This window comes from Apostichopus japonicus, chromosome 4, assembly GCF_037975245.1.
Source record: "Apostichopus japonicus isolate 1M-3 chromosome 4, ASM3797524v1, whole genome shotgun sequence".
Lineage (NCBI taxonomy): Eukaryota > Metazoa > Echinodermata > Holothuroidea > Aspidochirotida > Stichopodidae > Apostichopus > Apostichopus japonicus.
Genome location: NC_092564.1, coordinates 27,884,312 through 27,899,684, shown reverse-complemented (window position 1 = coordinate 27,899,684; position 15,373 = coordinate 27,884,312). Strand labels below are relative to the sequence as shown.

The window sequence follows — 15,373 nt, the reverse complement described above, 5'->3', positions numbered from 1 at the left end:
GGAGGATGGTGAAGGGAGAACCCAGATGTGTGGAGGGAGGACCTTTGAAGACCCCTAGCCCCACCACTGCCTACAGATGATGGTATTGTAATACCAAAATGTGTATTTTACATGGTGTTCTTACATGCTTGCTATTACTTCTTTTTTTTTTAAATTTTTTGCCATAATAGCAGGTATCAGAAGAAATAAGTCCCAAGATTGATTTGCTGTCATAGATGGGTTAACTCTCTGCAGGTTTAAAAACTTGCAATCGACTGACCGTACTATCGTCTTGTTTTACGATCGGGAAGTGCCTCTGTTTATCGGCGGACCTGCAGGAGAGCACGTACTGGCCGGAGGCGTCGGTCTTGAATCTGACGATAAAGTCTCCCTCCTGTTTCAGCAGCTCCTCCGTCTCTTGTCTCGGCAGGGCGCCGTGGTACCAGGCTTCATCCTCCAGGGGCACGTCCTTGTTGGAGCTAGGCTGTTGACACAAACATCTCTGCTGTAAGTTACTCAACATCAACAACATTCTGTTAAACAACAACTTTGGACGACAAAAAATGACTGAACCTAACTGTAATAGGAGACTGACTTGACAAAATGGAGTCAGACAACAGTTGGAGCATGCTTCTCCGATCTAATGTTTGTTCAGCTGCAAGATTCACTTATCGATATGGTGCATTACCACCTTTCTAGCACATTTTCACATACATATATACACGCACGCATAGGAGCTGGGGGATAGGGCACGTGCCCCCCACTATTTTCCAAAATAGCAAATGTGCCCTACTGGCAAATAAAATATGCCCCTTTGATGAAGAACTGTCTTTTGGATATCTTAAGCCTATGTTAATTTTAATATTTTTTTGTATTTATTCACATGCACCATAATTGTGTTGATAGCATACTAACACATCATATATATTTAAGTGATTTGGCCGGTGTGAATTGGTTAATAGCATAACGAGTGGTGGTTGTGGAATAAGAAAGTGCCCCTCTGATGTTGTGCCCCCCCCCCACTTTTTGGCAGCTTCCTACCCCCTGCACCCACACATACTTATACATGAATACACAAACACATACACATACATATATATACTGCAATTCCATGCTCAACATGCATATTTAGTGATTTAGTGACTCATTCATTTATTGCTATGGGAACGGGGAAGGTGGGTGTCACATCAGGTCATCTACATTACCATATTCAGGAGGCACACCAGCTCCACATCTCTGGTGTAGCACAAACCCAAGACCAAAGTTGGCATGCATGTTACTGATTACAGTTAGGATGTGTGGGAGTCAACAGAGGTTGTTTCATATATATTAACAAGCACCTCCTTTCCCAGGTTACCATCACAGCATGCACTCATACATAACATACACACATACAATTATACATGCAAATGCACTTTTAATACACAAAATCCAAAGACAGGCTCCACCCTGTACATCTCAGTAACGAAGTTTCATTAAGTTGTAACGACGGGGGTCTTTAGCTATCACTAACAGGCCAAGTAAATATACTGAAGCATCTTGTTACTAACCAAAGCTAGAAGCTATTCCCACATATACTTATTGCATTGTTGCTATATTGCTGTTATATATATTGTTGTTATAGCTGCATGGAAGGCCGTGCCTTGACCATATCAAGTACATACTGTTTTTTGGTTTATTTCTTGTTTGTGGGAGGGGGGGGGGAGGGGCTGTTTATTGGAGGAGAGGGTTAGGTAGTTGTGTACCCAACAGAAGGACATGACCCAACTAGCAATAGTACTTGGACATTTTCTTTTTTTGTTTTACACCGTCATTTAGGGGATTCTTGAGAGTTTCAGCAAAATAATGAGAAAGTTGTGCACAACAAAATGCTTTCACATTGCCAGGACAAACTATATTGCAATATTTAGTAATCAGTCTTCGCAGGATGCAAAACACTCACTTCCTGTTTGTTCAGTAAGGTTTGAATAACCATGCAAACATGACAAGTCAAGGATTTCCAAACACATTAGGCCCACAACCAGGTTTGTCACAGATGGAGGCATCCCCAAACAAGGCAACCATCAATTTACAATTTGAGAGGGATTTATCTCCAATTCATTTGCACATATACAACTAATTCAATATTTTATAACATTTTGGTCGACATCTGATGTGTCTCACTGCCTATGCTATGGAACTGTGATTTCGAAAAATTCCACAGAAAAGTAGATCAAAATGATTGTTAGCTCTGTATTATCATTTTGGAAATTGGCTTGGCCTAACATCCAGAACAATCCCCTAGTTACAGGCCTTCATTTCATGCTAGAGCTACTCACTTTAGCATAGAAGAACTGATTGGTTTGTCTTCTGTAATAGGAAAACTGTTCTCTGGCTGTGATCTTCACAAGCACAGATTAAATGAACAATTCTACAAACTTGTCATAAAATGGAAGCTATTGTAACCATAGGCTACGTGTCAATACTTGTTTGGGAGTGATTGATTCAATATAATGTCAGAGCATATACAATATATGATACCACTCATTGGTTTATGAACTGACATAGTATGGGCAATGTGTTTTGTGTAGCAGCCTACACCCACTGCCTACCATTACATAAAGGCTGGTACCACACATGTCTAATGCTGATCAATAAGATTAACAACTATATATATAGGCCTACATGTGTTAGTAACAATAACGATCACATCAATATACTCTCAAATGAACCTTCCAGTGCACTTATACTAGTATAATATCCAAATGTTTTAACTCAAAAAGCTTAAGAAGAAGTTTGGTTCAAATGGCTAAAAAATATTACATTTAATCATGAACACTGCTTATATATGACAACAAGGGAGGTATGTCTGACCTTATTACAACAAATGCGCATAAAGAATATATAGTAGTCATAGAAACCACAAGTTTTATTCAAAACGGGTTATAAAATCTCATCCACGTGACCACAAAGAACCGTGCGATTTACTTGCATTTCTCTCTCTTTTATCAAACTAAAGCAAACATGTCCTTTTATGTGTATCCTACAACATATCTCAATACTAAATTTCTATGTAAACCACAACTTAGTGATCAATAGATTTGACCTAGATTCACTGAATGACAAACAAGAAAGGTATTTACCCTTTTGTCAGGCTTGAATATACTCGACAACTTAATTGTTCTCGATGCCGTAACCTGAAAGGAAAAATAAAACAAAAAACACTTGTTTCATTTTTCTGAGTAAATTTGCTGTTGAGTCAAACAAAATGTTGACACGATAAGCAGAGGGCTTTGTTGATTGCTGCCGGGCGAAGATGTCAAGTTTTATGGGTCTTACTCTGAGGAAAACTTCATAGTTTCATAAAATTATCTCGTGAATAGAATGACTTTGTAGAGTTTTAGTACGTTTCGATCAATACGTTAAAATCAGGAATTGCTCTTGAATAATGACGTCGAAGGCCATTTAAAAATGACATTATTTGTCAAAGCCAGCGAAAATGATATGAAATGACTGTGAAAGATGGGGCACAACACTAATGTGGGGGTCCTAAAGAAATTACAGTGGGTGGCTCAACTTTTCCAGATATTGGAGTTATCTACATTTGTATTTAGCTTGCCGATGAGATGAATTAAGCTGTATTTCTAGCTTTCATGGCTTCTAAGCATTGAGTCTGAGGGGTATGGGGGTATGTTGGTGGGGGTGGGGGTGTGGTGGAGGCATGGGGAAGGGGTATGGTCATTCCTGGATCGGTCCTCATGGAAAACCTGGGGGTGTAGGCCTAAAAGTTTGCAAACCCATGATATACAACACCTTCTATCCTACTACATTATTTTGTATTCATGAAGCCTTTTTCTCTTTTCATTATCATCATGAGATGCATCTACAATTTATTTACCTTGTCAAGTTGGCAAATCATCGTTGAAAGTGAAATATTGAGAATCGACAGAAGATACACTCTAAACTAACTTTACAACCCTAAAAGGAATTTATTGGGCAAGAAGATCTTTTTTCGAGTGAATTTTACTATATTTCAGAAATAGCAGGTCTCTGTTAAGTACACCTGAGCCAGTCCTTACATTTCACAACAATTTAAAAGTTACAATTATTTTGTCTACCTTCATTAATCCTAGTTTACCATCTGACCCTATTTTACATAATTATTCCATAAAATTAAATATTGAGATTGTAATGTAAACTCACAGTCTGGGGTATCGGTCCCAGGGATTGCTGGTCCTTTAAGTCTATCCCTAACGGCAGTTGGTCCGGGTCGATTCCTTGTAACTTTTCCTGGAGGCAGGACAATTGCTGCTCTACGTTAGCTTCGTGGCACTTCAAGTTTAAGATTTCTCGAGAGAGATCTCGGTAATCTTTCTGTTTTGTAAGCAGGCTGAGAAAAAAACAAACAACAACAAAGCAAAAGATGAGAGATCAACATTATCCAATAGAACCACAAATGTCGGTTAAAATTTATGTAAAAATATTTCAGACCTATAACTTTTGATCAGCTTTTCTGCCCATCTGGTGTTACCATATAAAGGAACGGTAATGTAGCTAGAAATATCATCTGTTATATTCAACCCAACAATTGGGTGGACCAGGAGTAAGGAAATTAGGCAAGGTTTAAAGTTTTACTTATGAAAGAATAAAGTATGACATTAAATCAACATTAAGAGACCATAATTTTATAATTCATCGGTGATAGTGGCTTTGTGAAACCTTCCACAGTTTAATGGTCTGCATATAAGAAAGGTCATGCAGGAATGTGCACCAGGAGTATGGAAATTAGGAAAAGGTTTAGTTTTGCTAATGAAAGAATAAAGGATGACATTAAATCATCATTAAGAAACCACAATTTTCATGCATATATTTTTTGGTAGTACATAAGATTGAAGACAATGGTGTCTTTGTAATAGTTTTTCCATTCTTTCTGGCTTTTTTTCTTTCTTTTATTTCCCTTCTTTAATGGAAGATCCATTTACCAAAAATTATTTGAATTACAGGAAAAACAAACAAGATTGAATCAAGAGCAAGAAAGGGGTGTATATGTGGCAAGGAATCACCAGTACAACAGTACAGTAGGCAAGAGCCTACACTTTAGTTCCATAACAACTAGTAGTAATACACTGCTATCCCAGGAAAACTACCACCAAAAATGCCACATCTCCTGTACACATTGATTAAAGTACATGAAATATAAGGTGAAGGTGAAGCAAAACAGAGAGAGGGGGATTACTTCACAGTGTATTTCAGAGGTTTGTAACGTATATAGAAACTGAAAACAAGCACAACTACTAGAAGCATGCACTTCACTGTGACCAAAGCTAGTAGTAACAAAGTGTTTATATCTCCAGAGCCTGTGAAATGACCTTTGATGGCCACCAAAAATGGAACATCTCCTTCAGACCCTGATTTGCATAGATGGATTAAAGTACAGGAAATATAAATGAAGGTGAACCGAAGCAAACCAGACACAGCCAGAGATAATTTGCAGAGTATTGCAGAGGTTTGGTAACACATTTACAAACTACGCACAACTATGCATGCACTTGAGTTTACCAAAACCAAAAGGGATTTGAACAGCCACCAAAAATGGAAAATATTCAATACAACAAAGACATGTCAGAAATGTTTAACATAGAGGACAAACTGAGGCCCGCCCCCCCCCCCCAAAAAAAAGAAAACCACCAAAAAAATTTAAGGGGAATATTTAATAAGTTATATGACATAAGTTGTAATGCATAAACACCAGATACCACCACCAAATGGATACATGGCTAATACAAGCTTAATTCCCACACTTTCAAGTTTATTAAAGAGACGTCCTAAACAACTTTTCACAGGCATAATTAAGTATATCAAATAACTAGATTAATATTCGGTCGAAACTTTAAAGCCACCATACCTTCTACAGAACTAGCTAGGAACAATGTTAGACTTATGATTTCCAAATCTCTAATATATTTTTGTTTTTTTTCCTTCTTAAAAATACTTTTCATGAAGGTTCAAACTGAACCTGGTAAACTATGTTGATTACCCTATCAATATACAAACCTGAATTAAACAACATTAAATAAAACACAAAAGTAGCCACTAATAAATTAATTAATTGAAGAAGAAAGAAAAAGATACAATACCTTAATTAACCCAACACGTGTAACTAACTGTTACACTGCTTTAAGAATAATTCCATTATAAAAAAAAGTCCACAGAAAGGCATAGAAAGAAAATAAAAACTTGACTTTATTAAAAGTGTTAAGAGTTACATGTATCAAACAAACTTTCTCATGTTGACTTCAGCTAATTTTGAATTGTAAATGCTATAGCCGTGCAGTTTACTGGCGTGACTAGTTTACATTCACGTAAAGGAGAAAAATTCAAATTTTGTTTTTGTTTTTTTGTTATTTATTTTTTATGATTTTTATAATTTTTATAATTTTCTAAATATATATATATATATTTTTTTTATTAAAATTTGATTATTTTCTGTTTTTGCAATATTTAAAAAACTTTTTTAACTGCATGTCATATGTTACTCTCCCATAGATTCAGGAAAGTTACTTTTGGAATGATTGATGAGAACTCTTGGCAAATTTTCCTCTTTTGTAAATCAATAACAGAAAACTATAACTGTGATATATGTTAACGAATTAAGTCTGACTGATCTCCTTTGAGTTTTTGTCTAATATCCACAAGACTGGAAAAATAAATGCTAAAAAAGTGCTTATCTACTGCAAAATCCCTGTGTAAAATAACTTACTCCAAGACAGCAGTTTCTGTGTTTGATTCTGGAGGTATGTGTCTTTTCTCCTCGTCTAAGATCCGTAAATCATTTTCTTTCTGGCTAATGTTATCTTGTAGTGTATTTAGTTGTTCACTCAATGCAGACAGTCTGAAATGGAGACAGAAAATAAGCAAAAACAAAATGAATTTTCAACATTTACTTACACCACCATCAAAGTCAAGAAGTTAAGTGAAAAAAATAAATCTACATTGTTTGTGGGTTTGCTAAATCCCTTCTACATCGTGAATGATTAGGCAAAATAAGAAGATACTTCAAAGAGTCACTTTAGTCATTTATTGATGATATCCTGAATACTCGTGTATGGTGTCATTGCACAGAGGGTGGAGCTAGCTGTGTGGTTCAACAATTTCAAATGACCTTTGACATTGGGTCACTATTATCTCACTGTTACACTTCCATGGAAATGGTTAAGATGGTCAAAACTTAAATCCTTTATGCAACCTTAAGTGTTTCTTTTCCATGGTTAAGATGGTCTAAACTTAAATTAGTTATGAAGGCCTTCGGTTTTTCTCTCCCCAAGAAAATACATTTAATTTCCCTTCCGTTTGTTGGAAGGCATTATGAACTCCTCTTTAATTAAGTGATTAATTCTAAAGTAAACCCTTGTTGGTTTTTCTCTTCCCAGTGTATTTCCTGGTTATGTGTCACTTAAAAAAGCTATTTTGATGATATCTTAGCAACCCATTAAATCTCTACTCATTCTATTTGCCCAAATATTCCAGGTCTGACATTACACCTACAATGCTAAAACACCCACATTACTTCCTACCTTCCTCACAGGATAACCAAATGTATTTTGTCTTTGCTTTGGTCATTAACGCAGTTTTAGTAATGTCACATGGGCTCAATGGCGTTTTCTGTCACTAACACTAACAACTGCTGTTTCAGTTGAACCAAAATTCTCAGGCCTGTAGGCTACTTCTTGAATGATATCATAAAAGTCACTTGTCAACATTTAACTAAATTTATGTTTCAATTTCATTCTTTAAATCCAACCTCAATCTAAATGTCGACGTTCATAGGAACATAACGTTTGGTTTATAGGTAGCCTACATCTATAGTATCAACTTCACTCTTTAAAGGATGATGTAGTGCACAAAATTAAATTTGACAAGTTGTAGACCTGTTAAAAAACCGTGTCTGCTGTCAGTGCAGGTTGTACATCAATACCACTTTAAATTCTGGAGAAGTGACCATTTAAACAACTGCAGTTGATCACATTAAAGTGACGCGACTAGTATGGTCTAACACAGACACCATTAGGCCAATTCCTGTGATCTATGCAACACAAAACTGAACGGAAGAAATCAGAGTTTCATGGCCACGATTGACATGTTCATAAAGTTTTACAAATTGTGATTGAATGTAATTCAAGGATGGTTCTGTTGTTTATATGATGTTTACAAAATCCATATATTGGTTGAGTTGTTAGAATTTTTAAAACAATCGATTAAACATTAACTGTGAAGCCCAAGGTCATGGTCAATTTAGAGTTTAAGAAGATTTTATTTTAATGGTGAATATAGTGAAAACTGGAATTGCTATAGAAACGTTACTAGTACACAAATGTTTTTTTTTCCTTTCCTTCTTGCAATATGACATATCAAGACTACAAATTCTACCTAAAACCTGCCGTAAAGGAATACAGATTAAACTTTCATTGGTAATTACTACTGTCAAATAGATTTCATTAGCATCAATGGGAACTAACCAATGCTGGTGTAGTAACAGGAATTTTTAGCACCTGGACATGAAAACTTAAGAAAAGTATTTCATGTAAACATTCAGTGTACTTCTTCAATAAAACTCAAATGCAGAGAGAGGCCCTCTACCACAATTTTTGCTGCCAAATTTTACACTTTAACAAAATTATAAGAGCAATTAAAAGCAACTGTCCTACAAATCTGGTTGAGAACTGTGTGCCCAAAAAAATGGTCCACACTTGAATAGATGACGTCAAATCAAATGGTTTCAAATCGATAAGTGTTCACACTGTAGGAATAGAATTTGAATGAGAGGGTTTGACTGTGCTAAATTTTTATTGCTACTTGTGAAAACAAAAGTCAAACAAGAAGGTTTTTTAATTCAATCCGGTGACCTGTGACAATGTGTACTATTAATGGCCCACTTAAGCTTTTGCACAAACTTCTCGAGTGCTCCACTCAACCTATGCTAGAAATATAAAAGACTAGGTCTAAATATTGGCATTTATTTCCTCAATTCCTCAATTTTAGGATTTTAGGAAGAAGAAAAAAAGTTCTGCAAGTAGTTATCCAGCAGGTAAAATTCAAGCTGAATACACCTGGCTGCATGTATTATTCATTCTGACTATAACAGCTAGCAATCAATACTAACAGTGTTAATTTTTCGGATCGTCTTAAGGATTGGCTGATGATATTTCAGGATTGTCTGATGATATTTCAGGATTGGCTGATGATATTTAAGGATTGTGTGATGATATTAAAAGATTGTGTGATGATATTTTAGGATTGTGTGATGATATTTAAGTATTGTGTGATGATATTTGAGGATTGTGTGATGATATTTAAAGATTGGCTGATGATATTTGAGGATTGTGTGATGATATTTAGGATTGTGTGATGATATTTAAAGATTGGCTGATGATATTTGAGGATTGTGTGATGATATTTAGGATTGTGTGATGATATTTCAGGATTGTCTGATGATATTTAAGGATTGTCTGATGATATTTCAGGATTGTCTGATGATATTTAAGGATTGGCTGATGATATTTAAGGATTGTGTGATGATATTAAAAGATTGTGTGATGATATTTTAGGATTGTCTGATGATATTTAAGGATTGTCTGATGATATTTCAGGATTGTCTGATGATATTTAAGGATTGGCTGATGATATTTAAGGATTGTGTGATGATATTAAAAGATTGTGTGATGATATTTTAGGATTGTGTGATGATATTTAAAGATTGGCTGATGATATTTGAGGATTGTGTGATGATATTTAGGATTGTGTGATGATATTTAAGGATTGTGTGATGATATTAAAAGATTGTGTGATGATATTTTAGGATTGTGTGATGATATTTAAAGATTGGCTGATGATATTTGAGGATTGTGTGATGATATTTAGGATTGTGTGATGATATTTAAGGATTGTGTGATGATATTTAAGGATTGTCTGATGATATTTAAGGATTGTCTGATGATATTTCAGGATTGTCTGATGATATTTAAGGATTGGCTGATGATATTTAAGGATTGTGTGATGATATTAAAAGATTGTGTGATGATATTTTAGGATTGTGTGATGATATTTAAAGATTGGCTGATGATATTTGAGGATTGTGTGATGATATTTAGGATTGTGTGATGATATTTAAAGATTGGCTGATGATATTTGAGGATTGTGTGATGATATTTAGGATTGTGTGATGATATTTCAGGATTGTCTGATGATATTCAAGGATTGATGATATTTTAGGATTGCGGATATTTAAAGATTGTCTGATCATATTTAAGACATTGATAACTGTCCAACAGAAACCCAGTTTTATTTACAGAGAAGACACATAACAACTGTATCTTCCATTATTCATTACTCTAGTAAGACTTATTAATTTTGTCTTTCATACACTAATCCTTCTCAGGAAAGTCCAGTTTGTTCATGGGATTAACCTTTAGACTTAAACTCAGGTTAACAGATGTACCAACTCTCAAGCAAAATGCCTATTTCCTCTGAATAGTCATAGTCCACTAGGTAACCTTTTTTATCAATACTGTAAAACAGTACCATTAAAATTCTGTTTAAATTCTCTACTGAAACAAGCAGGTGTTCAATACAGCTGGCATGTCTGAATTTAGCTTTCAGATATTCAACTTACGAGTGCTGCATTGTTTCTAGCGTCAAGATGTTGAGGACCATTCCATTTTCAACTAGGTTATCTGGAAGTTCATTGTATCCAGTGCTGTCAAACTCGATGGCTTCAAGTGAATCTGCTTCAACTCTGATAACACAAATAAGTTAGGAAACTTTGCATAAATGCCATATAATGATAATTTTTGTTGTTGTTGAGATTTTCAGTACGTGTTACATATGTTAACGTTACACTATATATGTTAAATAAAACAGTATATGTTACATATTACAAATAACAGTATATGTTCAGTATATGTTACATATTACATTTGTGTTACAAATAACAGTATATGTTCAGTATATGTTACATATTACATACATGTTACATATAACAGTATATGTTCATTATATGTCACAGTATATGTTACATGTAACAGTACTTAGTACATATATGTTACATATAATAGTATATGTTACATAGTACATATGTTACATATAACAGTATATGTTCAGTAAATGTTACGGTATATGTTACATGTTACATATAACAGTACTTATTACATATATAATAGCATATATTACATATATGTTACATAACAGTATATGTTCAGTAAATGCTACAGAACAGTTTCAGTATATGTTACATATAACAGTACTTATTACATATATGTTACATATCACATATCATATGTGATATGTAACATATAGATATGTTACATATAACAGTACATATGTTACATATAACAGTATATGTTCAGTAAATGTTACAGTATATGTTACATATAACAGTACTTATTACATATATGTTTATATTATCAGGTAGATAGCAGAGACATAGAAGGTCTTACTGTACTTGTTTATATTTTCAATGCAAATAGTTGCATGTTCAGGGCTGTAAAAAATGTTTTTTTCCCGGCAAGAAAGGTATCATTTCCCGCGAATCATATGGCTGCTAAGCAGCCATCACGCCGCCTAAGCGGCGCATGGGGGTGTGAGGGGTGATGTGCCCCCCTCACAAGGTACAGACTTTTGAAAAATGAGGATGCAATTGGCGCCATTTGGTGCACCTTTTTGGCGATTTAAAACTACTTGCGATCTTTGAAGACAAGTGCTAATTTAAACTTAAAAAGCTAATAAATATAATTTTTAAAACAAACTGTTTGAGTGTGTCTGTTTCTTGATTTCGTACCTTGACAAAACTTAAAGTAGTCTCATCTTCGTAATCAAACTAGACTGATAATAATTTATTATAAATCTATACCCCGGCTCTCACATTGTACCACATCAATTATCATTATGTAATGTAAACAAACATCGTAGAGTTACATGCGATGCGAGTGGCCCACTGATCTCTACACATCAGTGGAGCTGGAGCGAGCACGTGTATTTTAGCAATCGAGTGCGCGATGGATCCTATGAGTTTTTATGCACAGTGTGCCGCATGGCTTGGAGCAGAGAGATAAATGGGATATGGTTCACGATAAAAATAGAAACAAATGAAATAAAAATCCTTTGAAAAGGAGGCCGGTCGCCCAGTAAGCCTTTATTATTATATTGTGTTGGATCGATCAAACTTTCCACGTCTTCAAAAATATTATGATAAAGACTAAAGAAACATAATAAAAACAAAACTGATTGTGTCAAAGGCAATGTCAATGTTACACTGACACCCACGGCACAGCGCGGGAAGGCTGCTTTAATAAATCAGCCTCGCGGGAAATGTTTTAACAATATTGCCATTCCACATTTTTTTAAATTTATATTGTATATATGTTAGTAAGTAAACGTTTTCTGTAAGAATTATAATTCAGTTCAGTGTTCTCTCTGAAATTGAAAACTGACCAAAAAAGAGGCCGCTAGAGGGCGCTCAACGCATCTTGCCAGTGATATGTGAGGGGTTAGAGGTCAGAGGAACAATTGAAATCAGAAAAACTTTTGGACCAACAAAGAATTCTCAAACCTTTGTTCGTCCAAAAAGTTTTTCGGTTGTCTATTGTTCCTCTAAAGTTGAAAACTGACCAAAAAAGAGGCCGCTTGAGGGCGCTCGACGCATCTTGCCAGTGGTACGTGATTTCAAAGCAGTCAAATCCACTGACCTCTAACCCCTCACGATATGGGGTACAATTCAGCTAGAAATATGTTGCAAATTACTTTAAAAATTTCGATGGAAAGATTAACCTGATCTCAAAGCACCTCAAAGCGTTTAGAGCATTTTTTTAAGTTTTCTCTTGGGTGGACCCCCACATTCCAAATGTCCAAGATCCAAGATCCCTGAACACTCAATGAACCACACATTGAAGACAGTACTTTACCTTTCAGGATCTGTATCAGTCTTCCTTGTCAAGAATTGTATGTAGTTCCTTCAACATAGACAGCGGTACCACACTTCAATGGCAACACAGTCTTTCCCTCTAATACGCATAAAACTGGGCTCATCTATTTTCCGCTCCGCTGCTTGTTGAAGCAATCCTTTAATAAAATGAAATAAAAGAAAGCATATTGTTTTGCATTTTCTGTTGATAAAAATGTAAGTTTGAACAAGTAAGAACTGAGATGATTTCATTTATATACCACATGTTTTGCTCATCTTCTATGAACGAACAAAGACACATTCTAATTTTGGCAAACCAGTGTCATGCAAAGAAGAATTAAAACAGGCTTTTTTTGGCAGTTTATAATCTCTTAATAATTTTATGGTTTAAATGATACAATGGTAGATTATATCTGTTACAAATGATAAAGGATTCAGATACTTGTTCATTTTGGTAAAGCTAGACAGGCTGACCATAAGGCCTTGCAAACCTAACCTTATTCCACTTTTGTTACACTTAGTTGTCTAACTATTATAATATCTCTAGCATTCAAATAATGGGCAGCAGTATGAAAACTATAAAGTCTGTATTTAACACCTAGGCTAGTGCCCCAGAAGGAGAATTTGAAACAAAGTTTCCATGCCTACTACAAAATTATGAAACAAATCAGATGACCATGCCACTAATGAAATTATGTTCAGGTTCGACACTGTGCCCTTTGACTTGGATTCTATCCATCAAGAGCTCCTGATGTTGCATTATTTGTTGCACTTAGCTAATACTGGGGCCTCGTTGTTTGGTATGATGGTGAATTACTCGGTTGAACAGCTATGTTCAAACTAAATTATTATCACAAACACTTGCTCATCCAAATTGACCTGTATGAATTCTGGACATAATCAGCCCCCTAGCTATGTACTGTTCAGTACAACAAAGTCAGATCAAATGGTTATAGTGTATTTAAACTGTCATATTGTCTTGTAATACGCCAGGACTGACTGTCCCACGACTACAACACTGGTTGAGTGTCGGTTGGTCATACTGCGTCACTCTACGCCAGTGTGTCAATGGAACAGATTTAGAAGAACTTACATGAAGACTTTAGGTCACTTCTGATATTTTATAAAGACAAAAAATAAAGAAAAAATTGTTCTAGAATGTTTAAGAGGCCTGTAAAAAGAAGAATAACAGAGATCTGCATACCATCTACAGAGTTAATGCAGCTCTATTTTTAATGCAATAATGTTTAAACATTTTCAGACATTCATCTCTCTTGACATCAGGATATGACCTTTACTTCCAGAAACAATGGTGTAATTCTCATCACCGAATGAATAAAAGTAGCCTAGAACTTACAAAGAGTCATCCACATACCAAGTTTTAAATTCCTGTGGATACAATCTCACCTAACTATCCATAATCTTACTAGGAAATATCCATAGGAATTGTTCTTGTTTGTGAAGACTATATTTGCAGAGCAAAGTGTGTTCTTTTGCTTTAGATGGAAGTGCACTTTCCATAGGATAAATCCTAATAAAGTAAGCCTAACTGTGGTGATAAGGTCACAAATGGTGAATTACTATTCATGCACAAAACAATGACAAACACATACACACACTATCACCATCTCATAGATTGATTTACTTTACCGTTGGCAAGAAATTTAAAAAAAACGAAACATTTCACCAAATTTTTGTGCGACATAAGCTTTTGCATTATTAAAATTAATCATTATTAAAATTAATTATAAAAATAACACTCAAATAGGAGTAGCCAACTGGTTTTAGTCACACAGTTTGATTGAAGAATATTAAATTGAGTATAACTATTACTTGGTTTGGTCAAGATGCAACATACAGCTGTTGAAGGCATGGAAACCTAACCAGCCTTTATAGAGACACACCAGCAATTCACACAGAAAGTGTTTTAATGAGGCATAATATAAAACCACATGAACGGCAGAGAAGAATGAACAAACCTGCAGCTTCTCTGAGCTCCTCAATTGTGGGGACGATTCCTTTGGTCTGTAGGAAGAGGATCACCATCCAGGTCAGGGCATAATTAGTCAATCTCGGGCCGGGCCCAGAATTCTCTGCGACATGGTTTAACTTTGCCCACCTCCTGATCAGTAGGATCAATGGTCGCACCACTGGGTCCAGAGTACAGTAGAAGTGTATCAGCTCTGTGTTTCTTAGGACCAAGCTAACAGAGAAATATAAAATCAATAGAGGGTTAAAATATCCATCTCTCAATATAAGAAGAAAATGTGAAACGCATTCTTTAGGTGTTCTTTATGCTTTAAGATGTAAACTGCAATTTACACACAGTGGAATATAATCCTCTGGAAAGAAGCACAAGAGGGAGTGTGGTGACGACCAGTTTCAAATGTAGGTAAATACTTTCATTTCTCTCTACGGTACTTTTAACACAATATTCTTCTTTCGTGTATGTTGGAGAAA

The 15,373-nt window shown here is 35.2% G+C and overlaps 1 protein-coding gene across 1 annotated transcript in view; it reads right to left on the bottom strand.

Moving 5' to 3' along the window:
• Positions 1-13,055, bottom strand: part of LOC139967048 (tyrosine-protein kinase Fer-like) — a 31,775-nt gene extending 18,720 nt beyond the window's left edge. The window contains exons 1-6 of the mRNA XM_071970699.1: positions 12,915-13,055; positions 10,628-10,750; positions 6,719-6,850; positions 4,162-4,348; positions 3,102-3,155; positions 260-463 (exon numbers count right to left, since the gene is read on the bottom strand). Coding sequence (XP_071826800.1) covers positions 260-463; positions 3,102-3,155; positions 4,162-4,348; positions 6,719-6,850; positions 10,628-10,668 — 618 coding nt within the window. The 5' untranslated portion in view covers positions 10,669-10,750; positions 12,915-13,055. The remainder of the gene's footprint in view (positions 1-259; positions 464-3,101; positions 3,156-4,161; positions 4,349-6,718; positions 6,851-10,627; positions 10,751-12,914) is intronic.
• Between the last annotated feature and the right edge of the window lie 2,318 nt (positions 13,056-15,373).